The sequence below is a fragment of the Heloderma suspectum genome, chromosome 7 (genome assembly GCF_057233095.1).
Source record: "Heloderma suspectum isolate Gila_16-S chromosome 7, 16-S_ref, whole genome shotgun sequence".
NCBI lineage: Eukaryota > Metazoa > Chordata > Lepidosauria > Squamata > Helodermatidae > Heloderma > Heloderma suspectum.
The window spans coordinates 2,209,322-2,233,082 of record NC_139464.1 but is presented as its reverse complement, the minus strand read 5'-3'; the positions used below and the strand labels follow the sequence as shown (position 1 = coordinate 2,233,082).

Genomic DNA, 23,761 nt, shown 5'->3' with positions numbered 1-23,761 from the left:
GAACAGCTCTAATAGTGCCCAATAATAGTCTTCACAAACATGTAGGAAGAAAGCCAGACTATGAAGCACATGGTCTTTGATGTCTATATACTAATGCCCAGAGTATGGGAAACAAACAGAACCAACTTGAACTCTTAATACAGGAGGGAAATTATGACTTGATAGGTATAACTGAGACTTGGTGGGATGACTCTCATGACTGGAATACAGCAATTGAAGGGTATAACTTGTTCAAAAAGAACAGGAGGAACAGAAAGGGAGGTGGGGTTGCACTGTATGTGAAAAATACATATCTCTGCACAGAAATACAGGAGGAGGAGCTTGGTAGCCCCATCGAGAGCATCTGGATCAAAATAAATGGAGCAAAGAATAAAAGGAACCTGGTGGTCGGAGTCTACTACCGGCCACCCAAGCAAGGAGAAGACGAGGATGAAACTTTTGAAAAGCAAATAGCCAATGTTTTAAGGAAGCATGATGTAGTAGTAATGGGGGACTTCAATTTCCCCGATATTTGTTGGGAGACAAATTCTGCAAAACATGGCTCCTCCAGGAAATTCCTGACTTGTGTGGCGGATAACTTCCTCCTACAGAAAGTAGAGGAAGGAACTAGAGGATCGGCTATCCTTGACTTGATCCTAACCAACAGAGATGACTTAGCGGATAAAGTAGCAGTTCTGGGAACTCTGGGGGAAAGCGACTATGTTGTACTTGAGTTCTTGATTCTAAGGGAAGCAAAAGTCGAGTGTGGTCAAACGCGTACCCTGGATTTTAGGAAAGTTGATTTTAATAAACTCAGAACAATGATCAGCAAGGTCCCATGGCAAGCGCCTCTAATGAGAAAAGGAGTCCCAGCTGGGTGGGAGCTTTTAAAAAAGGAAATTCTCAAGGCAAAATTACAAACAATTCCAACTATAAGAAAAGGTGGAAGACAACAGAAGAAGCCAATGTGGCTTCACAAAAAGCTTAGGGATGACCTGAAAACAAAAAAGGACACATATAGGAAGTGGAAAGAAGGCCAAGTAACAAAGGAAGAGTACAGGCAGGTAGCACAGAATTACAGGGATGGCGTCAGGAAGGCTAAAGCTGAGAACAAGCTGAGGTTAGCGAGGGATGCTAAATGCAACAAAAAGGCTTTCTTCAGCTACATGCACAGTAAAAGACGGAGGAAAGAAATGGTGGTTCAGCTATTAAATAAGGATGGCAAAACGATAACAGATGACAAAGAAAAGGCAGAGGTGCTCAATTCCTACTTTGGCTCAGTCTTCTCCCAAAAGAGGGTCTATGACTCCCCCCTGGCAAAGGTGAAGTGCAGGCTGAAGGGGCAGGATTGCAGCTTGAGATCGATAGGCATATGGTCAAGGAACACCTCATTACTTTGAATGAGGTCAAATCTCCAGGGCCAGATGAACTGCATCCTAGAGTAATAAAGGAACTGGCAGAACAACTCTCAGAACCGATATCTATTCTCTTTGAGCTATCATGGAGGACGGAGGAAGTGCCAGATGACTGGAGGAGGGCTAATGTTGTCCCTATCTTCAAAAAGGGTAAAAAGGAAGAACCAGTCAGTCTGACATCAATCCCTGGGAAAATTCTGGAGCAGATGATAAAGCAAGCCATCTGTAAGCACCTTGAAAACAATGCCGTGATTACTCGGAGCCAACATCGATTTGTCAAGAACAAGTCCTGCAAGACGAATCTGATCTCATTTTTTGATCAAGTAACCTCCCTTGTAGACCGTGGGAATGCTGTAGACATCATATACCTCGACTTCAGCAAAGCTTTCGACAAAGTGCCCCATGATCTCCTGATGAGCAAATAGCTCAAAGGGGGCGAGATGAAACAACGATCCGGTGGATCCACAGTTGGCTACAGAATCAAACTCAAAGAGTGCATATCAGTGGGACCTTCTCAAACTGGGGAGAGGTAACGAGCGGGGTACCGCAGGGCTCAGTCCTGGGCCCAGTCCTCTTCCACATTTTTATTAATGACTTGGAGGAGGAGGTGCAGGGAATGCTGATCAAATGTGCAGATGACACAAAATTGGGAGGGATAGCTAATACTTTGGAAGACAGAAACAAAATTCAAAGTGATCTGGATAGACTGGAGCGCTGGGCAGAAAACAACAGAATGACATTTCATAGGGATAAATGCCAAGTTCTGCCCCTAGGAAAAAGAAACCAAATGCACAGTTACAAGATGGGGGATACGTGGCTCAACAACACTACAAGCAAAAAAGGTCTTGGAATTGTTGTTGATCACAAGTTGAAGATGAGCCAACAATGTGATGTGGCTGCAAAAAAGGCAAATGCTCTTTTGGGCTGCATTCATAGAAGCATAGCTTCCAAATCCCGGGAAGTACTAGTTCCCCTCTACTCAGCACTGGTTCAGCCTCATCTGGAGTACTGTGTCCAGTTCTGTACACCACACTTTAAGAAGGATGCAGCCAAACTGGAGAGGGTTCAGAGGAGGGCAACAAAGATGATCAGGGGACTGGAAACAAAGCCCTATGAAGAGAGACTGAAAGAACTGGGCATGTTTAGCCTTGAGAAGAGAAGACTGAGGGGAGATATGATAGCGCTCTTCAAGGAGTTGAAAGGTTGTCACAGAAAGGAAGGCCAGGATCTCTTCTCTATCATCCCAGAGTGCAGGACACAGAAGAATGGGCTCAAGTGACAGGAAGCCAGATTCCGGCTGAACATCAGGAAAAACTTCTGATGTTAGAAGTTAGAGCAATACGACAATGGAACCCATTACCTGGGGAGGTGGTGGGCTCTCCCACGCTGGAGGCATTCAAGATGAGGCTGGACAGCCATTTGTCAGGGATGCTCTGACTTGGATTCCTGCATTGAGCAGGGGGTTGGACTCGATGGCCTTGTAGGCCCCTTCCAACCCTACTATTCTATTAATCTATTCTATGAATCTATAAATATGTGGGGTGCTGGTATTGCAGACTGAGGGATGAAGGTCCCTCTGCCTTGCCAAAAGAGTCCTCCTCCAAAAGAGCCCTCTGTGCCAGCCAGCCAGCTAATTGAAAATACCACCACCACCCTTTCAGCATGGAATTGACAATATAGAAAGTTAAAAAGTTTCTGGAAGAGAATTGGAGCAAGGATGTGCAGATTCCATACTTTGCCATTTGGAATTGTGGAATCTGCATTCTGGGAGATCTTTTCTGTAAGAGAATAGAAAGGAGGCATCTGCCAGGGATGGTTTAAATAAAGTGAATTGTGTGTACAGCAAGAGAATGGTGGGAGGACTTGGACCTCACTTGACAAAAATCTGTTGGCATTGAAAGGAACTAATTGCCTCCAACTAGCACCCTGCTATTTAGTTTTGTATTTTAAACTAGATGTTGGGAAACACATGGAACAGCATCATGGTCAGGCATTGTAAATCACCATGTATTTTCCAAGGGATTCCCATTGAGTTAATTACTGATAATGGGCCACAATCTGTCAATGACTCACTTTAGAGTTAAAGACTAACGTTCCAGGCTGCTCCAGGAACCCAGTCAATGGGAGTCACAAACACCCAGTAAACAGGCATTGAGGCACTTTGGGCACCCCGAGCAAAATATCAACAGATCCCTCCTCCCAGAGCCAGGCATTCTTTGGCCTAGCAACTTTTCTCATCCATCCCACTTTGCCTCATTGCTTGCTGGGGTCCTCAGTGACAAAAATGCAGAATCAGCATAACTTGCTAGAATAGATGGTCTCCATTCCAGAGAGATTCTTCTTTCATCGTCTAGTTGTGCCTATTGCAGCCAAAAACTGGACCAGACCTATGGTCCATTTGGTCCAGTTTCATGTAGCCATAGCCAGGTCTTTCAGAGGAGATGACCAGGGAAGAAGGCATGCTCCTCCCCTGTCCTATGTGCCAATAATAATAAGGTACTTCTGATCACCTTGATAAATGTGTCTTTCTTCCCATCCTAAACTACAGATTGCTTTGTAACTTCTGTTTCCCCACCCCCCATACTCTTAAAAGCAGGTTCTTTCATATAAGTGGTGACCATGTGTGTGTGAGTCCATCCCAGAAAGAGTGGAGGCTGACAGTTAACATTGCCTTGTATTTCACACCAGCCACAGCACTCTGAATTATTTATTCATTCCATTTATATCCCACCTTTTTTCCTCCTTAAGGAACTCAAGGCGGCGTACATACTCCTCCTCCTCCTCCACTTTATCCTCACAACAACAACCCTGTGAGGTGGGTTGGGCTGAGAGTCTGTGACTGGCCCAAAGTCACCTAGTGAGCTTCCATGGCTGAGTGAAGACTAGAACCTGGATCTCCCGACTCCCAGTCCAGCACTCTCGCCACTACACCACACTAGAATTACAAGATCATCTGCCCTGTTTCAGGGCAGCTGATCCCACACCAGTTGAAAGTCCAGGTGGGGCTGTGTAGCATGCATAGCTAGTGTCCCACTGTGAGTTGGGGTGGGGTACCTGCCTTAGGTACACAGGAAGCTGCCCTCTGCCAAATCAGACCATTCTAGCTCAGGTTGCCTACTCTGCCTAGGTTTCGGACAGGAGTCTTTCCAAACCTGAGACCTTCTGCATGCAAAACATAGCTACATGACCCTCCCCCTTTCCAAGGACATTTTCTACACTCCTGGCTGGGTCCTACAGTAGTAAACAGGAAGTATAGGAAGATGCATTGCAGACAAGGTTGTGCCAAATATGCCATACTGGGCATTCTGTGCTTTGCAATGCTGGGCCATCCAAGCCTGATGGATTGGTGGAACGGCTGGGGAGGGGCGCTTTTGAAGGTGTGGGTGTGATTTTTCTGAAGCTTTGTGAACTCTGGACTTCCAGATCACATAAGCTGCAATCCTCTGATATAACTTCCAGTATAGCAAAGTTACGTTCAAGTATAGACAGATAGAATAGGGCTACACACATTTCAGAGATAAGCACATGCCTTAATATGGCACAAGATGTGAGTCTGGGATTCGTATACGTTATGCTTTGAAACCTTTGAAAAACTGCAGAAAGGGGGGGGGTTCAGGGGGGGGAAGTGGGAGCAGTTGTTAGGAAAATGATCTGGTTGACTGTTGTGGGAAGGGACCAGGATACCTGTGATCAGTGGATCACAGCAGTCACAGGTCAGATTGCTGGAGCCTGCCCAGTCCTTTGCTGGTAATTTAAGCTCTGAAAAGTCCCTGCTAAATGCGTTACTGTTGGATCCATGCACAACTAGGAGCGAGCGCCTTTCACCTCTTTTAGTGTATGGATTCATCTATAAATTTATTCCCCACCTCCCGATTTTGCTCAAATGCAAGCAGTCTGCTCAGAAAGAGGGGCACAGTTGGCACCCATTCTATACCGTGAAGTGGCAATAGCAGGAGAAGAGAGGAGGGCATTTCCCCTCTGGGCAAAGGGAGTAGTACATTGGGAGGGGAAATGTCACGCTGCAAAATAAATCTGAGTATCAGGAAGGAGCCATTAGGGGAGCTTATGTTTACATAAGAGCTGTTGCTGGATCAGGCCAAAAGTCCATCTAGTTCAGGATCCTACTTTCCACAGTGGGCAGCCAGAGGCCCCAGTGAAAAGCAGGGCACCAGGGCAGTGGCTCTCCCTCAGAACCCCCTCCTAGCAACTGATAGTCTGGTATACTGCCTCTGAACATGCAGGTGCTGCATCGCCTCTGTGGCCAAGAGCCATGGAGAAACCTCTCCCCTTCTCCATGGACTTGTCTGATCTCCTGTCAAAGCCAGCTGCCATCACCACCCCGTGTTGATTAAGTGCTGTGTGACAAGGTATTTTCGGTTTCATTAGGTCCCCCCACCCCAAGTTTTAGCATTCGTTCTCCCTCTCGTGTGTGCCCCCCCAACACACACACACCCACACACTGCTCTCCCACAGTGTGTTCCATAAAAAGGCAGTAAAAGCGGTCTCTAAGAGCTTATCTGTTCACCCTGCATACTCAAGCAGCACCTTGGTTTGGGGTGCTTGGCATAAGTGCATACCTGTTTGCCTTATGATTCCTGCTGACTGCATTCCACTGATGCCGCATGACCAGAGTGAGAAGCAGGAGAGTTTGACATACCCTGTGGAGTGTTTAGCCGAAGGTTTGGGATCTGGAGACGTGTGTAGTTAGCCAGTAGAACTGAGCGGAGCCTTTAGCTTCACTCCTGCTCTGGGAGTGTATGTTTTACGAACTCACTGAATTGTTTTGCTCAGCAACTTTGACATTTCCTGTTGTGCTGGTTTACAGGTGAAGATGAGAAATTTGTCACTTCCTTAATGGATGGGAAATTTCCCCGGAGTACGTCAATGCAAGATACTGTCAGAGAAGGGCATGGCATCCCACCCCCACCTCAGACCGCTCCTCCCCCTCCCCCTTCCCCCTATTATTTTGACACAGCTGCACCCCCGTCCTTCTCCCCCCCTCCGCCCCCAGGAAGAGTCTACGACACAATACGGTCGAGCTTTAAGCCAGGCTTGGAGGCCAAGCTCCATGGGCTGCCCCAGGTGATCAGTGCAGCGGAGATGTACGACCAAGCAAGGGCTTCCGCCCCATACCCCGAACGGCAGAAACGTGCACGCTCCATGATCATCCTGCAAGACTCCTCCCACATTCCTGTGGAACCCACGGACATCCCCCGGCCCGGTCCCTCTGCCACCCCCCCCGAGAAGCTGAAGCGGAGGGGGCGCGTGGTGGACAACCCTTACGCCAACACGGGCCCGTTCAACGTCAGCCTCTTTGCCCCCACCAAGCCACAGAGGAAGAAGAGCCCGCTGGTGAAGCAGCTGCAGGTGGAGGATGCTCAGGAGCGAGCGGCACTCTCCATTGCGGGGGGCTTCACGCGGGAGCCCTCTCCCACCCGGCGCAGCCACCGGCTGAGCGGGATGGAGTACCAGTCGCAGCAGGCGGACATGGCCAGCCTCCCCTTCGCCACTGCCATTGCAGGGGTCATGAAGGACAGGGAGCGTCGCCTCGACGAAAAGCGGAAATCCACCGTCTTCCTCTCCGTGGGGGCAATAGAGGGAAGCCCCCCCACCGTAGAGACGCCATCTCTGCAGCAGTCGCGGTCCATCGACGAGCGGCTGCTGGGGAGCCGGGACGTGCTTCTGCCTTCACCCGTCTCAGCTTTAAAGCCATTAATAAGCAGCTCCTCCTCAACATTCATCCACCCCCTCACAGGGAAGCCCCTGGACCCAAATTCACCACTGGCGCTGGCGCTGGCCGCACGGGAGCGGGCACTTTCCACCCAGGTCCCCTCCAGAGGCCCCACCCCCCTCCACAGCCCAGATTCGGACCGTGCGGCCCCCCTGTTTGTGGACACCCAAGCCAAAGAACAAGAGAGAGGGGAGCTGGGCGGCCTGGTGTCGCCTGCATATTCGCCCGGAGCCACGGCACAGGCGCCAGGCACTTTGACCCCGACGCAGAGCCACTGGGGGACGCCAACTGCTGTGAGGAAAGAGGGCGAGGCCCGAGCCGAGACGCCTGCAAGGGAGGAGAAGAAAGCAGAAGAGAAGAAATCTATGATCATCAGCATAGTGGACACGTCACAGCAGAAGACAGCTGGCCTCCTCGTGGTGCATGCGACGAGCAACGGCCAGGAGCTCGGGCTGGAGATGACGGGAGAGACGTCGCCTGTCCCCGAGGCAGGTCCAGAGCCAGCCGAGGGGTCCATGGCAGAGGCTCAGCCCAGCCCCATGGGGAAAGCTCCAGCCAGCCCAGCTTCTGACAAGACTCTAGGACAAGGTAGCTCGGAAGAGGAAGTGGAGCCGTACACGGTCACCCTGCCGCCTGCGCAGCTGTCTTCGAGTGACGAGGAGACCAGGGAGGAGCTGGCCAAGATTGGCCTAGTGCCGCCCCCAGACGAGTTTGCAAATGGGGTACTGGTCACCACCCCTGGCACACCCATCAGCCAACTGGCGACTCCAGCAGTTGCCACGCCATCTGTACCAGCGGCAGCAGTAGCACCTTCTACCACTGGTGGAACACCCTCAGGGAAGCCCTCTGATGCCCCCACAGCCCCAGAGTCTGCTGCAGACTCAGGAGTGGAAGAGGTGGACACCAGAAGTTCCAGTGACCATCACCTGGAGACCACAAGCACCATCTCCACTGTCTCCAGCATGTCCACATTGTCCTCCGAGAGCGGGGAGCCAACTGACACATACACTTCCTTTGCGGATGGACAAACTTTTATACTCGAGAAGCCGCCAGTGCCTCCAAAGCCAAAACTCAAGTCCCAGCTCAGCAAGGGGCCAGTTACTTTCAGGGACCCACTTTTGAAGCAGTCTTCGGACAGCGAGCTCCTCTCCCAGCAACACGCGGCCATTCTGGCTTCTGCCAGCGTTGGCCGGCCACGCTACCTCTTTCAGCGAAGGTCCAAGCTGTGGGGGGACCCCCTGGACAGCCGGCCAACCCATGGGGCTGAGGATGACAAACCAACTGTGATCAGCGAGCTGAGTTCCCGGCTGCAGCAGCTGAACAAGGACACGCGCTCCTTGGGGGAGGAGCCCACTGGGAGCGTGTTAGACCCCGGGAAGAAGCCTCCAGTGGTTGCAGCACGGTAAGACTTGGGGCAGTTGAGCAGAGACAGGGCAGAGGGCTTGCCTGCTCTGCTCTGGCCAGCAAGGGGCACGCCGCACCTTGGGGTGAGGCAGCAGAGGGGCGGGGGCGGGGGAAGTCCTGCAGGGTCTTCTCGGAGATTGTGGGGGAGATACGGGGGAAATCTTGATCACCCCACCCTCTCCTACTAGCACATACCCTGTCTCTCTTCACCTTCTTCCCCAGCGCCTAAGGGTATATCCAGACTAGCACTCTTCTTCCACATTTCATTTCACCTTTTCCTTCACTGTCCCAGTACTATGGTCACAGGTGTCTCTCCCATGCATGTGTGCTTCTGGCCCTTCCTTAAAATAACGTTCAATTTGCACAGCTGCATCTGCGTACACCCTGGTAAAAGGGGGAGCAAAATTCGACACAGGCTCACATAGCAACTGGCTTAGCTTCTGTGGAAAGAATCGTAAAGAAATTAGCAAGTTCTCTGTGAGAGGCATCACACTTTACATAGTAATCGTGCTTGGCACATGTACTGTGCGCTCTCGTTATCCTGCTGCCCCTGCAGCAGAAGCATTAAATGTGTGTATGGCCAAAGCATGTCCTTAGACTCCTTGTACACATTTTGGAGAGCCACCAGCTGTTTAAGGATGTGTCATGTGTGGAGCTACTCTCAGAATGAGAGAACCGTAAGAGGGCAATGCGCAAATGCTCTGATCACAAAGGAGGAAGGATGAGGCAAGGGCAAAAGAAAGGGATACAGAAGATAAATTGTGGGGAAGTTTATGCTCCTTTTATAAGAGTCAAACTCTTATGTCAAAAAATAAGAATAAAAGAAGTGGCAGAAGAAAAGGCAATGCCTTGTGGTGTGTAGCATGCCACAGTAACAGATTACATAGAAACTGCTGGTCTGGACAGACTCCTTACTCCTATAAATGACCCTCTTTGCGGTTTCCCGTTCCTCCCTTCATGTCTCAAATCTCTTGTCTTCTGTGCTCTTCTGTGGGGATTTTTTTATCAGAATAGATCGCATTAGCTGCTAGGTTTTCACTGCCCCTTCCCACTTTGGGGATGACACAGGCTACCTCTCTGCGACCAGTGGGGCAGGGGTGGGGGTGGCATGTTTCCTCCTCTCTCCCGGAGATGCTGCTGCATTCAAGTTCAGCACACCTACCCTCCGCCCAATAATGTAGTCCCATAACCCAATGGGAAAGGCAGAGCTAGCTGAGCCAGCCATGTCATTCTGAATGACTGCCGAGGCACAACCCGCTCCTCGCCTTACCCCATCAGGTTATCTGCCTAGAAGCAGCACCGTGCCCCTCCCTGCCGCCCCGCCCACAAAACACTGATGCTCCTACATGTGAGATGCCTGTTCCCGTCCTGACGAGGTCTCCTGTGCAAAGATAGCGCTGCTTGCAGCGAGCAGCTGATGGCCAAAGCAGGCACCAGCTCGGGAAGCTGCGATCTCCCAGCTTCTTACGTATTTATTTATTTATTTATTTAGGTAACGTTAAGACAGATGGAGGGGAAGCTTGACTTTTGATAGAAGCAGCAGTACTGCAAGGCAGATGCTTGACCCTTTCCCCATATGAATCCCTCCCCAACCCCCAGCCAAAGCTGCTATTTACCCCAATTGGGGAAAAATGCAGGGGAAATGTCCCCTATATTTTTGTTTCCTGTGCAAGGCTAGTAGTAGCTGGGGGGGGGGGGTGATTTGGATGGAGAGAAGGTTGAGGCTTCCACCTTGCAGCACCGCAGCTCCAGTCAGAATCAGAGCTTTCTGGGGCTTCTTAAGGATACAAGCCTATGCATGTTTAGACAGGAAAAAAAAATCCTACAACTCCCAGCCAAATTGGCTGGCTAGGGAATGCCCGGAGTTGTAAGACTCTTATCTGTTTAACCATGCATGGAATTACATCTTTCAAGTGTTTTAAAATATATAAACCCTTTCAAAAATCAGGAGGTCTGATCCCAGATCTCCTGCATCACATTTGCTTTGGCCCTGAGGTTGGACCTCGGGGTTTAGTTTAAGAACATAAAATTTGCGGTGGTGGACCAGAGCAAGGCCCTGCTCTGTCTGCAGCAGTGGCCACCCACATGCCCCTGGTGCATGTCTGTCCGCTCCCCCAGCTGCCTCTCTTTGCATTTCAGATTGCCCTTGTTTAACTAGACGTGTCCAGTGCATATTCACGCCACCCTCCTGAGGCTGCAGCCTTGAATTCAAGATAAAAATAAAGAAACGATGCTGAGTTTGCACCTGCGCCCTTGTATGCATTGGATCGGGTGTGCCATGAATATCAGGGGCTTGGGGGGAGACTAGAGATGGGATTGTGAAGTATATGGGGATGTACAAGGGCAGAAGTAGCCCCCCCACACACACACACATCATGAAACTGAAAGGAATCGCTGAGCTTTACAGAAGAACAGCTTACCAAACTGAGAGGGACAGGACTCTCACGGAAGAGAAAGACGCAGGGAAGGGTGGGACATTGCAGGACTTTGGCCATGGCCTGTCACAGTTGGGTTTGTGAGGTACAAGAACTCTCCTGTGGGCAGGGAGGGGGGAGGGACAGAAAGCACAACGCAGACCTGCTCGCACAAGTGGTCCCACCGCCTCTCCCTGTCACCTCTGAGATGTGGAAAGCAGCCAGCCCCAAGCATGCTTCTCTCGAGAGACACTCTCCATGCAGTTCTTTCATGTAAAGGCTGTGGTGTCTCTTGGTCATGGTCCAGCGTGACCACGCGGCAGGGCAGGGCACGGTACCATGGGCAAGTGGGCAGGGCCAGGTTCTCCAGGCCGGCTCTTTGCGTGCCTTTCTGGGCGGGCTCCTAGGCAGATAGGCCTCCTTCAGCAGCCGGAGAGCTTTGCAGCTGCGAGGTGGCAGGGAGGGTGATACGGAGGCACCTTCCTCCTTTCTGCTGGTGTAGCCCAGCCTGGCTCTTCGCTCCTCTTGCATGCAGAGGCAGGCCCGGCAGCCCCAGCTGACGCTGTGGGAGGAGAGTGCTTCTTTGTCCCCCCTCCGCCTGCAATCCATGGGCACATCACCCTCCTGCTGTTGTGATGGGCATTTCACGAGTAGTTTGACATGTCTTTGTGCCCTCTCTCAGCCTTCTCTTTTCTACATTAAAAAGCTTCAACTTTTCCAGTCTTTTTTTTCTTCAGTAGCCCCATCAATTTGAAGGCCAGTTTTCCCCCTTTTCAATAATAACACCTGCTGTTCTGTTTTCCAGCCTCTTTCCTAACAATTCTCATGTGCACCAAAGCTTTCTTTCCTGGATAGTAACAGTTGCTTAAGGCCCATCAAGTTATATGTGCAGTTAGGATTTTATTTATTTATTTTTTGTCCTGGTGTCACTTCGGATTATCTCGACTTTAATTTGCTGTTATCCACATTCCCATTCTGGAGCTTTTCAAAGTCTCATTGGAATTTTACCATCCTGAATAACTTGGGTGGCATCTGCAAACTTGGCTACCTCACGATTCCCCCTCCGCTTCCAGAGAATACATGAACAAGGTAAACAGCACCCATCCCAAAACAGGCCCTTTGCTTACTTATTGAAATGTATCCTACAAACAGCACCCCCCTGATGCAGCACCAACTTCCCTGGGACTCGAGCTGCTCCCCAACCCCAGGAGCTCTAAAATGGCAAGGGGCCACCATGCCTTTATGGGCTGCCGTTTTCCTTTGATGGTCAAGGGAGCATTGAGATGAGGTGGAAGTGAGCTTGGGAGGCAGGATCCACTGGACCCAGTTAACCGGTGAAGCAGTGCGGAGGTGCATGGGCCCTGCTGCTCTTTAGCAGGATGATCCAGCCTAACCCAGGGTTCAACTCAAGTCTGACTTAGCCCCAAACCAATGTCCATTTCACAATGTTCTCTCTCTAACCAACAACAGAGTGCTCTAGATGTATAATCTGAAGTCAATTTCTAAATGCAGAAAGAAAAAAAGAAAAAAATATTTTTGCATATATATATATTGGAAAACGCACAACTGCTTTGTATTCCTACAGATCTGAAAAAGAGAGTGAAGAGAAAAAAGCCTTGTAGGCATTTAGCTCCTAGGGTAAAGCTTCCTCTTTCTATATAAACTCATCAATTAATTATGTTTTAGTCAAAAAGTGTTCTGGTGTGAGCTTCCAGCTACTGCAGTTAACAACCCCCATTTTCTTGTAGGCTTTGTTGCTGCTGCTGTCATCTCCTGCAATGTATGAAAACTCATGCACCAAAACAGACTGGCAGTTCCGTTCCAAAACCTGGGCACATTTCAGGCAGATGATGGGCACATTGCCCATGCCTGGGACCATGCAGGCATTTTTGACACAGTAGTTACACAGTGAAGTAGCAGAGCTGCCTTCTTTAGCATGGCGACTGGTGGTGTGCATACTCTGGAGCATGGCAGCAACATCATTATTACTGCTTGCCATTGCCACCTACACGAGGAGCCAGGAGGTGTGAGTCTAATTCTTAGCGATCGATCGTGGGGAACTTGTTGGCATATTCACAAGACTGATTTCCATTCCAGAAGAACAACTCTTGGTGACATCACCTTGCAGTCACTACCCCCCCCCCCCCGGAAACATTTTTCCAAGTAGGACTGGGGAAACTCCTGAATCCCTGAAGAACTGCTGCCAGTCAGTGTAGACAACACAGGGCTAGTTGGCCTAGTACATGGACCAGGAGTCTGACTTGTCTTTGTATTCCTATGTAATCAAAGTAGACGTCAGATCCAGTCATACCAGCCCCTTTGTAATGGGAGACAAGGACCTGCACTCTGACCTCCTCTGCTCCTGGTGTTTTGTGAACAGTCAGCAGCCCATCCGAGTCAGCCAGAAAAGAAAGGGACAGCCCATGGTGAAGTGCTTAGCTCGGAATCGCTGCAAGGCCAGAAATACTTTATTTATTTATGTAATACATTGCTATCCCACCTTTTTAACTACTTGTTCATAGCATTCCATGCCTGGGACCATGGGGGTTGGACTCAATGGCCTTGTAGGCCCCTTCCAACCCTACTATTCTATGACTCTATGATTCCCATTGGTGGAGTAGAAGAAGGAATAGTAGCTTTCAGGGAAGAGGAATGATCCTTTTAGGGGCAAGGACTATGCTCCCTCTACCCTTGTAGTGTGTGAAGAAAGCCTGACACCCACTTCATAAATAAAATTAATCCCATGAGGTGGGGGGTTCTCCTTCGCCGGTGGCATTTAAGCCGAAGCTCGGTGGCCATCTGTCAGGGGTGCTGTGGCTGTGCCCTGCAGTGCGGCGCCTGCATGGAGCAGGGCATTGGACTAGGTCAGGGGTAGGTAACCTTTTGGGGCCATGGGCACGTTGGGCAATTTGAGAAACTGTCCTGGGCATCACCACAAAATGGCTGCTATGGGATGCATGACAAAGGACAAGCCACCTGCCAAGAAGACTGAGTACAAAGTGGAGGCCTGAGACCCAACATACTAAATAGTTTTCAGCACCAGCAGAAACCTGTTTGACAGCTGCTGGTAAGAAAACGCGTACATTTTTTAAAAGGGAGGGGAATAGTACCTTGGCGGCAGCCAAGGAAGATGTCCAGGAGCACATTGGTACCCACGGTGGCCACTTGCTTACCCCTGAACTAGATGAACTCCGAGGCCCCATCCAACTCTATGATTCTATGAATGGGCTCTGCCCGAAGCCACCTCAGGGCCAATCTGCATGAGACACTTCTGTTTCTTTTTGTCCATTTCCGTTTGTACTTAAAAGCAGAAGTGAGAGACTCCGGATTGGGTCAGGCAGTGCCAGGGGAGGGGGTTACCGTGTTTCCCCAGTCTAAATCTCAGCCCCCTCAAAGCTGCTACTAGCCCTGACTGTTTCCCACTACGGGATTACTAGCAACTTCAGTGGGTAGGGCTCAGACCAGGGAACCAGCGGGGGGGGGGGGGGAGGTTCCTTTAAGACCTTCCCTGCGGCTCCATTGCTTCAGAGCCTCAGCTGTTCTCAAGAACAGCTCAAATCAGCAGGGGGTCTGACTAGATCTCCCACATCTCTTGCGGTCCGGTCCACAGGGAGCAGGGGAGGGCTCCAGTTGCCACATGCGGGCCAATGGGGAGGGGCATGGAGCCCTGTCTCCTCTGCCCTACAGTCGCCCTTCTGCGAGAGGCATGGCGGACTGAGCAGGGAGCCCCTGCCATGCTCCTTCATGGAGGCATTCACAAGCCTTGCAGCTTCCAAAGACTTGTCCAGGCCTCAGCCTCTTTTGATCAGGCTACAAGGACCCAAAGGAATCCTTGTAGAAGAGTTGGAACCCTCTGGGGTTTGGAGGGCTGCCATTTCATATGTTGCAAGATGGGAAAATGGGATTCTTCATAAGATCCGCTGCCTGGTGCCTCACTGGTGTTTTGCTGAGCACCATCTTTTCTATTGTTGCCACTTTCCATCCTTGCCACAGAACTTGCCTATTGACACACACTGTGGCAAGGAGACCTTTGACAGTAGTGGTGCAAAACATCTCCCATTCCCAGAGGGTTTCTCCGATACCTTGTTCCAGTACTTGCAAGGCCGATGCCAAATGTTCCTGCCCACCTGCCCTGGGCAGTTCAGAGTCTCAGCAAAGCACGGAGGTGCCAAGGGATTAGGAAGAGAACAAGTGGGCAGCCAGTTGTTGTATGGTGACTTTCTACAGAGCAGGAAATGCGTCTGGGGCACGTTACTGTGGGTGTGGAGGAGGGACCTCCAACACACCAGGAGCAGAAGAGGTCCTAATCCAAAAGCAACCAATGGATAGGTAGGGCTTAGTGCAGTGGGGGGGATGGCGGGGAGCCTTCTTGATTTTCAATGCAAGTGCACACAGCCTACAAGGATACAGGGGCATCGTGGGTAACAAGCCACAGCATGCATTTGTAACCCACCAAACCTTGACAGCTTCACTTCATGCTCTTGCTAACCTCTTACTAATCCCAGTTTATGTGCCCCATTGTTCTGTCCACTGAATGGGGAGGCGAGCAATGGGTTGTGGCCTTTGGCTCCTGCATGTTCATGGAGGGCGGTGGCGTGGGGCAAGGGTGATGTGTTCCCTGGGAGTGTGTGTTTTGCATATGCTGTGCCCCTGAGAGATGGTTTTACATTTTGAAAAGGTCCAAAACTGAGCCTGGCAGTTTCCCTTCAGTGCCAATTGCAGCACTGAAGGCAGCCAGCAAGCAAAGACATCGTTTCAGGTAGGTGCTGCTTGAGTTTGGGGGAATGCCTAAAAATTCCTTACAGGGCTTCAGCCCTCTTATCCTAGCCTTGTTACAAAGTCTCTTCAGAACAATTCAAGCACACGTTTTGGAGCACTTGCAGTAGATTTCTGAAGCCATCTCATGAGTATATCCGCATACAAAAATTTCATGAGAATGCCTTGTCCATGTAACTGCTGTGGGGCTCAGCCATGATCAGCATCCTCAATCCACTGGAGCATCCCTGGAAAATCCCCCTTTTCATCTACACACTTATGGGATGGCTTCAGAAAGTCACCTTGTGAACACGAAATGTTATGGCAGAAGTAGTCTTTTGTGATCTGAACACCTCTGGGTGAGGATCTCCTTTGCAGCCCTTTGCACAATCTTCATCGTGCAACTAAAATGTTTTTGGGTGGGTTGCAGCATGCCCAAGAACAAACTGGTTTTTTTGTCCACATATGCTCCCTTGCAGTTGTAGAGTTTAAAGCTGAACTCCGCAATTCAGAAAGGGAGATTGGCAGGGTTGCAGGGCTCACTCATACCTATTGATGTGTCTTGGGATGGGGATGTGCATCCACACTTGGAGACATTAGTCATTACCAACAACAAGATCTGGATTGGGGCCCAAGACTTTAATCCTAGCTGGCACTCTGTGAGCTGGACAAGAGAAAGTAGTTAAGCTGTTGCTAGCAGCGAACGAGAGATGGTTTCTGTTTCTCAAAATCAGAAGATGAACTTGGTGGTGTGGGTGGAGAGGTAGTAAGTGAGGGAATGAGTCTTCAGGAGAAAACAGACTAATGTCAAGGAGGTGTGAGGTGACAAAGGGTAAATAAGCTGAGTGCTTTTCCTTCTTTGCCCCAAGGGCAGGACAAGCAAGGTGTAGGCATAGAGGTGATTTTGTAAAATCATTGCAAGTCATAGACTTGGACCTGCACCCAGCAGGCTCGTAGGTGACCCATTGGTATGAACCATGCCAGCTGGTCCCATACAAACTGGTCCATTGCCCCAGCTTCCTCAGCTGGCCATAGAGTAGTCCTGTGTCCATGCAAAAAGGCAAACTTTCAGCTGAGACTTTACTGGAGGGACTGCTCAGAGAATCCATCTTGGGGCCTGTTTATTAGATTGGGGAGGGAAGTAGAATTGTGTGTCTTTATATTTGTGGGCATTGCCAAGTTAGGAAGCTTTATGAATGTAGAGAAAGACCGAGAAGTTGCATGGGAGGAACTGAATGTCTTTCCAAACTGGAACAGCAGGAATGGGCTGGCATAGGGAATTTAGTAGTGCAGAGTGGGAGGTCATGGGCTTGGAGGAAAGGGAAATGCTTCTAGTAGGAAGGAAGTGGAAGTTTATCACCTAGAAGCAGCCAAGAAGGAAAGAAGCCTCTGCAGAGCAGATGATTACAAGGTGATGAAGATGATGGGCTTGTGGAGACAGCCAGTTTTCAGAGACGGGAAATGTGCTCGTCCTGTCCCTAGCTCGGCAAGATACACACTGTTCATCCCCCGCCCCCCCATTCACACTACCACCTCCACCACTGATTTTCCCATTTTGTTATAGTGCTCAGAATGTACATTCTAAAGTTCTACATAAAGTCCTCAGAAGTGCAACTGCCACTTCATAGCTGAACTGCACCTCATTGTGCATCTATAGCAAGGAGCATCTCTTGGATGGTCCTTGCAACATTGCTGGTCACAAACAACAGACTCCCCAAATGCTGGTGCAGTTTCAGAACTGATCTGAAACAGTCGGGGTTCAATAAAGGGTGTGTGCAGATCCGCCTGAGCAGATGAGTACCTCTGTGGCCTTCTTGAAAAGAAAGAAAGGAAAGCCAGCTGTTCCTGCAGTACCCTCACCATGTCAAGATCCTTGTTTTAAATCTGTTGGCCTTTTAAGAATGTGGACTCTACACTCGGGTGCTAGAGTGAACGTCACTGCAATTTTGCTTGGGTTTTCTCCTCCCCTTTCATTTCTAAAGGCATAAACTGGCTTTTACATACAGTCAGGGCCGGAAATATTGGAACAAGGATAACTGTTTTGGCAGTTGGCCTCTGTACACCACCACACTGAAGTTGAAAGGAAACACACCCAGATGGGAGCGAAGTCAGGACTTTCAGCTGTAATTCAAGGGGTTCGGCAAAGGTGGGGCACTAACCATTCAGGAAAGACAGCCAGTGGCATACACACACACCCATCGTTGGGGGCTCATAAGTAATGGAATGAATGGCTGACAAGCAGCTGCATGGCCAGGTGTGGCCTGTTTCCTGGGTGCCCCGTGACCAGTCAAGCAGACAAAAGGCCTGGAGGTGGTTCTGAGTGTTACATTTGCATTTGGTAGCTGTTCACTGGAACTCCCCACACGAGGGCCAAAGAGGTGTCCATGCGAGAGAAGGAGGCCATCATTAGGCTGAGGAAACAACATAAACCCATCAGAGAGATCGCAAAAACAGTGGGAGTGGCCAACACAACAGTTTGGAACATCCTGAAAAAAGGAATTAACTGGCAAGCTCAGCAACAGCAAAAGGCCTGGAAGACCATGGAAGACAACTAAAATGGATGACCGTAGAATTCTGCTCATGGTGAAGAAGAACCCTTTCACCACATCTAGCCAGGTCAAGAATGCTCTTGAGGAGGTAGGCATGTCATTGTCAACATCTACAGTCAAGAGATGGCTTTATGAATGTAAATACAGAGGCTTCACAACAAGGTGCAAACCACTGGTAATGCTCAAGAACAGACAGGCCAGATTAGCCTTTGCCAGCAAACACCTAAAAAAGCCTGCCCAGTTCTGGAATAAGATTCTTTGGACTGATGAAACCAAGATTAACTTGTACCAGAATGATGGGAAGAGAAAAGTATGGCAAAGGAAAGGAACATGGATTCCTGCATTGAGCAGGGGGTTGGACTCGATGGCCTTGTAGGCCCCTTCCAACCCTACTATTCTATGATTCTATGAACAGCTCATGATCCAAAGCATACCACCTCATCTGTCAAACATGGTGGAGGCAGTGTTATGGCATGGGCATGTATGGCTGCCAATGGAACCGGGTCACTGGTGTTTATTGATGACCTAACTGCTGATAAAAGCCACGGGATGAATTCTGAAGCGTATAGGGTTATACTTTCTGCTTAGATTCAGCCGAATGCTGCCAAACTGATAGGACGCTGCTTCATATTGCAGATGGATAATGACCCAAAACATACAGCAAAAGCTATCCAAGAGTTTCTGAAGGCAAAGAAGTGGGATGTTCTTCAATGGCCAAGTCAGTCACCTGATCTCAACCCAATAGAGCATGCTTCTCACTTACTGAAGACAAGACTGAAGGCAGAAAGAGCCACAAACAAGCAGCAGCTGAAGGCAGCTGCAGTAAAGGCCTGGCAAAGCATCTCAAGGGAGGAAACCCAGCATTTGGTCATGTCCATGGGTTCCAGACTTCAGGCAGTCATTGACTGCAAAGGATTTTCATCCAGGTGTTAAAGGCGATCCTTAAGTTTGAAATGATGTTGGTTTGTTCCATTATGAGCCACCAACAATGGGGGGGGGGTGTGCATGCCACTGGCTGTCCTTCCTGAATGGTTAGTGCCCCACTTTTGTCAAACCCCTTGAATTACAGCTGAAAGTCCTGACTTCGCTCCCATCTGGGTGTGTTTCCTTTCAACTTCAGTGTGGTGGTGTACAGAGGACAACTGCTAAAACAGATATCCTTGTTCCAATATTTCTGGCCCTGACTGTACATACACACAAAGGGAGACTATCCAACTTCCTCCGTTGAGCTTGTAGGACAGTCACACTCCGATTCCAGCAACAGGGAACTCTTGTGGCTTGAAGGGGAATGCCCTTCCCACTGCTCAGAAGAACTGATTGTCTGTACAAGCTTTACGAGCAGGACTGGGTGTTTGCAGAGGCACAGAAAAGCTGCAGAATTCAACTTCCTGATCATTTTAGTTTTCTCTTTAAAAAGAAGGCGCAAACCTCTTATGGCTGGAAAGCTTGTATGCCTGAAAGTGCACTGGCAGTCACTGGTGGATCTCAGAAGCTGGAGAGACTGGAATAATATTTCCAGTGCGATCAAGAGTGGGGCTCCAGTGGCTCTATAATTCCATGCCCCTCCCTATGACTGCATTACTTCAGGGAGTGGCTGTAGCTCAAGGGAGGGGCAGTAGCTTAGTGGTAGAGCACATGTTTGGCATGCAGAAGACCCCAAGTTTAATCTCCAGGTAGGGTAAGGGAAGAAACTTGCCTGAAGCCCTGGAGAGCCATTGCTGCCCATCAGTGTTGACAACACTGGGCTAGAAGAACCCGTGGCCTGAATCAGGATGAGACAGCTTCCGATGTTCTTGTGCTGGTCTTCCTTCCCTTTATTGGGAGGGGCTGCAGCAGACTATCAGCACAAAACTATGCATGTCTACCCAGAGGTAAGTCCCATTGTGGTCAATGGGGCTTATTCCCAGATAAGTGTGCATAGACCTGCTGCCTCAGTTATACAAAATAGTAAAAATTGCAGAACAAGCTTTGCTAACAAGGTCAATTGTCCGTGGCCCAATTTGCATCATTTATATGGACCACAGCATTCAGCTTTTCTTACTGCAGAATTTGGGCTCCTTTGGCAAAGAAGGTGAAGGATTTCTCCCTTTGTTTTTTGCTGCAAAGTACTGCCCTGCATGCAAGTAGCCAACATGGTGCAGCTCCAAAGAGGCCAAATGCAATTCTAGGAAGCAAGTGATGGATGTGTAGCAGGCGCAGGGGGGAGTCCCTCAGAGAGACCCTCTGCGATACTGGATCCACTTCTGATGACTGATGCTCAAGGGGATGAATTCTAACTGGAGCCAGTTGAACTTGTTGAAAGCCCCCTCCTGTTTTCTGGAGAGAGGCTGTTGCTGCTGCTGTTCCCAGTGGAGCAGGAACAGCCTCCTATGTCCTGCTCTTTCCCAAAGATGACTCTCTCTCATGGGCACATTCACATTTCTCGGGGCCTTTAGCACTAGCCGCTGACTCTGCAAACATAGATAAGCGGTCATAGCCAGTTTGCACATTGCTGGGTGAAGCAACAGGTGCGATGCGGAACTCTGATGCACCATTCTCATTTGAATCCCATTCCCCACAGGACCTCTTCTCTCTTCCTCTCTTTCCCTCCATCACTGTGCTCTCCCCCTGGACCCCAATCTCCCTCCCTTCACCCTCCCCTCACCTGTGATCAGCTGGAAATCCACCGTTGCTTTGTCTCGGGCTTTGGCTGTTGAATCCATGCCGTTATGAATGTCCCATTTCCTCTAGCAGATCAGGAATGTGACTCAATGGATATTGAACTGACCAGAACTGAGCTGCCTCCCAGAATCCTTTGGTGCCAGTGGCCTGGATCCCTTGACCACCTTTCTTCCCAAGTGGCTTGAACCTTCAGCCCTCCTTGGCCAGTCATCCACCACCCCAGGGGGCAGAACAGCTCCGCCTCCAACTTGTGTCCCTGGAGACAAAGGGCTGTGTCTGGGGTGGACAAGCGCACATCAGCAGGTGAACAGCGCTGGTGGCGCGATACCAGGAGCCTCTCTTCCCCACTCCAGCAGCTGTCCCCGCCTGCTCTGTGGGGGAGGGCCTTCCTCCGGCACCCAGAGGCGCCCCCCATGCTGCCGCTGCCGCCCCGAAGGGCACCAGCTCTGTTCTGCAGACAGGCCCCCAGCAGCTCGCCCCTTCCCGCACCAGTCTCTGGCCAGCAGGCAGAGGCTTCTGGGAGCTGCAGTGGCTCCAGACTGGTTTGTGATGAAGTCTGTTCATTCTTCTCAGTGTTGTTACCGGCGCCTCGGACTGATGCTAACATTTCTCTCATTGCCTCTCTTCCTGCTCTCCCATCTGCATGTCTCCGCTCCTCTGTCTAGAACCGCCTCAGGCCTCAGGAGGGTGGGCGAGTTGTGTAAGTGAGCACGTTCTCATCTCATAGCAACCCCATGTCTTCTGTCCGTCTGTCCGTCCTTACTGTGTTGCTGCTGCTGCTGCTGTGTGTGCGCAAGGGAGTGGGCTGGGCTGGGCGATGCGGGGAGGGGGAGGGGCACCGCTTGCTGTGCAGTGTGGATCTGTCCCTGTCCTGCCCCCTGTGCCCCCTAGCATGCCTGTCTCCCCGTCTCGTGATGTTCTGTGCCATGGAGTCCCAGGAGGAAACTCCCATCTGCCTTCCAAGGGATACACATGGTGGCCTAGGAGACACATCCCTGGTGGGGAGCCTGTGTGGCTGAGGCCACGTGGAAGCATCTCCCTACATTCTTGCTTCCTGGAAAAAGCATGTAACAAATTGCGGGGGGAGGGACTCCTCACCCCCACACGCCATCTCTAGGAAGGGTTTCATCCTCAGGCACAAGAAGTGGTTGCCCTGCCTCTGCACCAGAACTCTGTCCTTTCTCAGACATCCGGGGTCCAGGAAGGACCTGGCTTACCTGTGTGGTTTTGGGGATGGATGGATGGATGGATGGATAGCAGCTCTGTGGGGCTGCATGGCACCCACCTCTGTGGCTTGCCTGTGCCACCCACATGGGCTTCTGTGCTGCTAGGGAGCTTTTGCTGCTCCAGGAAAAGCTTTGCGCTGCCTCATGGCCATGGAACCATCCTGGGGCCCCTTGCCCAGGAAGTCCTCTCTTCCCTCATAGCACAGGTCCCCAAGGTCAGCGCTAGGAGCTGGCGATCCTGTCCTCTGGGATTCCGACACTCTTCCTGACTTCCTTTGGGCTCTGACACAAGCCTTTGGCTCTTGCTCATCCAGAGTCCCTTTGCAGCTGAGCAAGGGTAGGGCGACCAGGAGGCCATTTAGCCCCTTCTCTCCAAAGTCCAGCTATGTGAGTGCATGATGCGGTATGTATCCTGGGTGTGCTGCTGCTAAGTGTGTGTGGGGGGGTGAGTGTTCAGTAGGGCCATCCAGAGGCCATGCTGCAAGAGCCAGCTCCCAGCAAAGAGTGGTGCTGTAGCAATTCTTTCTTTTTTATGCCGCTCTTCCCATTTTGGCATTTGTTTTTACGCTGACCTAGTTGGGCCAGAGAGCCAGGCCCACTAAGAGGCAGCTACAGTGCATCTCCCCTCCCTGTCACTGTCCACAAAAAAGGGCTGTTGTGACCCACACAGCTTATAGACCAGAATGCTCTTCTGGGAGTGATGCTCTGCGAGACTAGGAGAGGAGCACCTGGGCAGAGAGCTTGGTAACTAGGGTAGCAGATGCTGCCTCCTTGAATATCAGGTGCAGCCATGGATTATATTTCCTAGTAATGTAGGAGTTCAGTAGGCAATATCTTCAATCCCACAATTGTTGGTCTCCTGTTTCCACGCAGGCACAGATGTGAACATTCATCAAAGCTCTGCACACCAGTAGTTAGCTAAAGTTCCCCTTCACTGCAGCCCCAGCCTATAGTGTGTCCACCAAAAGGACTGGCCTAGGCATTCCCTCTACATGCACCATCAAGTAACTCCTCCATTTTTTAATCTTGCTCTTCATGCTACCGTGAACATGAGCTTTGGGTTGTCCTGTGTCAGCTCCATCCAGTCATGCGTGATCTTGGAACGGTGTTTTGTCTCTGCCCTGCAGCTCCATCCATTACACAATTGCCAATGCTTTAGCTTGGGGTGAACGTGAGCTTGGCTAGTGTTTCAGTGCTGTGGCTTCTCATGTGCCATTTCTTTCATCCATCTAAACATGGTCCTTGCACCTCCAGCAAGCCTTGCTTGGCACACTTGGCTTGCACTGACATTGAAGGCCTTTAGGAAGAGAAGGTTTTGTCCCGGCGCTAACGCAGAAAGGGAGATAGTGCAAGGGATAAACACATGGGAAGAGCTACTAAAGAGTGACTTTTGCATCACTTAGTTCTTGGTTGACAAGTACAAGATAAACATTTTTATAACACAGCTTTCAACATATAATTCCCTGGAGTTTTGAAGAAAACGGCATAGTAGGAAACAAACGGTCCTGTTTTATATTGAACAGGCACTAGAGTCAGGAACAGCATCCAGCCCATTTCTGTCTTTGTCTCTGTGCAAGTCCTATAACAGGCTGGTGAACCCTGCAAAGTGGGTCTGCAGTTAGCTGCA

At 50.3% G+C, this 23,761-nt stretch overlaps 1 protein-coding gene across 5 annotated transcripts in view; it reads left to right on the top strand.

Moving 5' to 3' along the window:
• Positions 1–23,761, top strand: part of SHANK3 (SH3 and multiple ankyrin repeat domains 3) — a 512,191-nt gene that overhangs the window by 479,736 nt on the left and 8,694 nt on the right. For all 5 annotated transcript variants that reach the window (XM_084808829.1, XM_084808827.1, XM_084808826.1 and 2 more), the window contains one exon: positions 6,220–8,527. In XM_084808829.1, the coding sequence (XP_084664955.1) occupies positions 6,220–8,527 (2,308 nt within the window). The remainder of the gene's footprint in view (positions 1–6,219; positions 8,528–23,761) is intronic.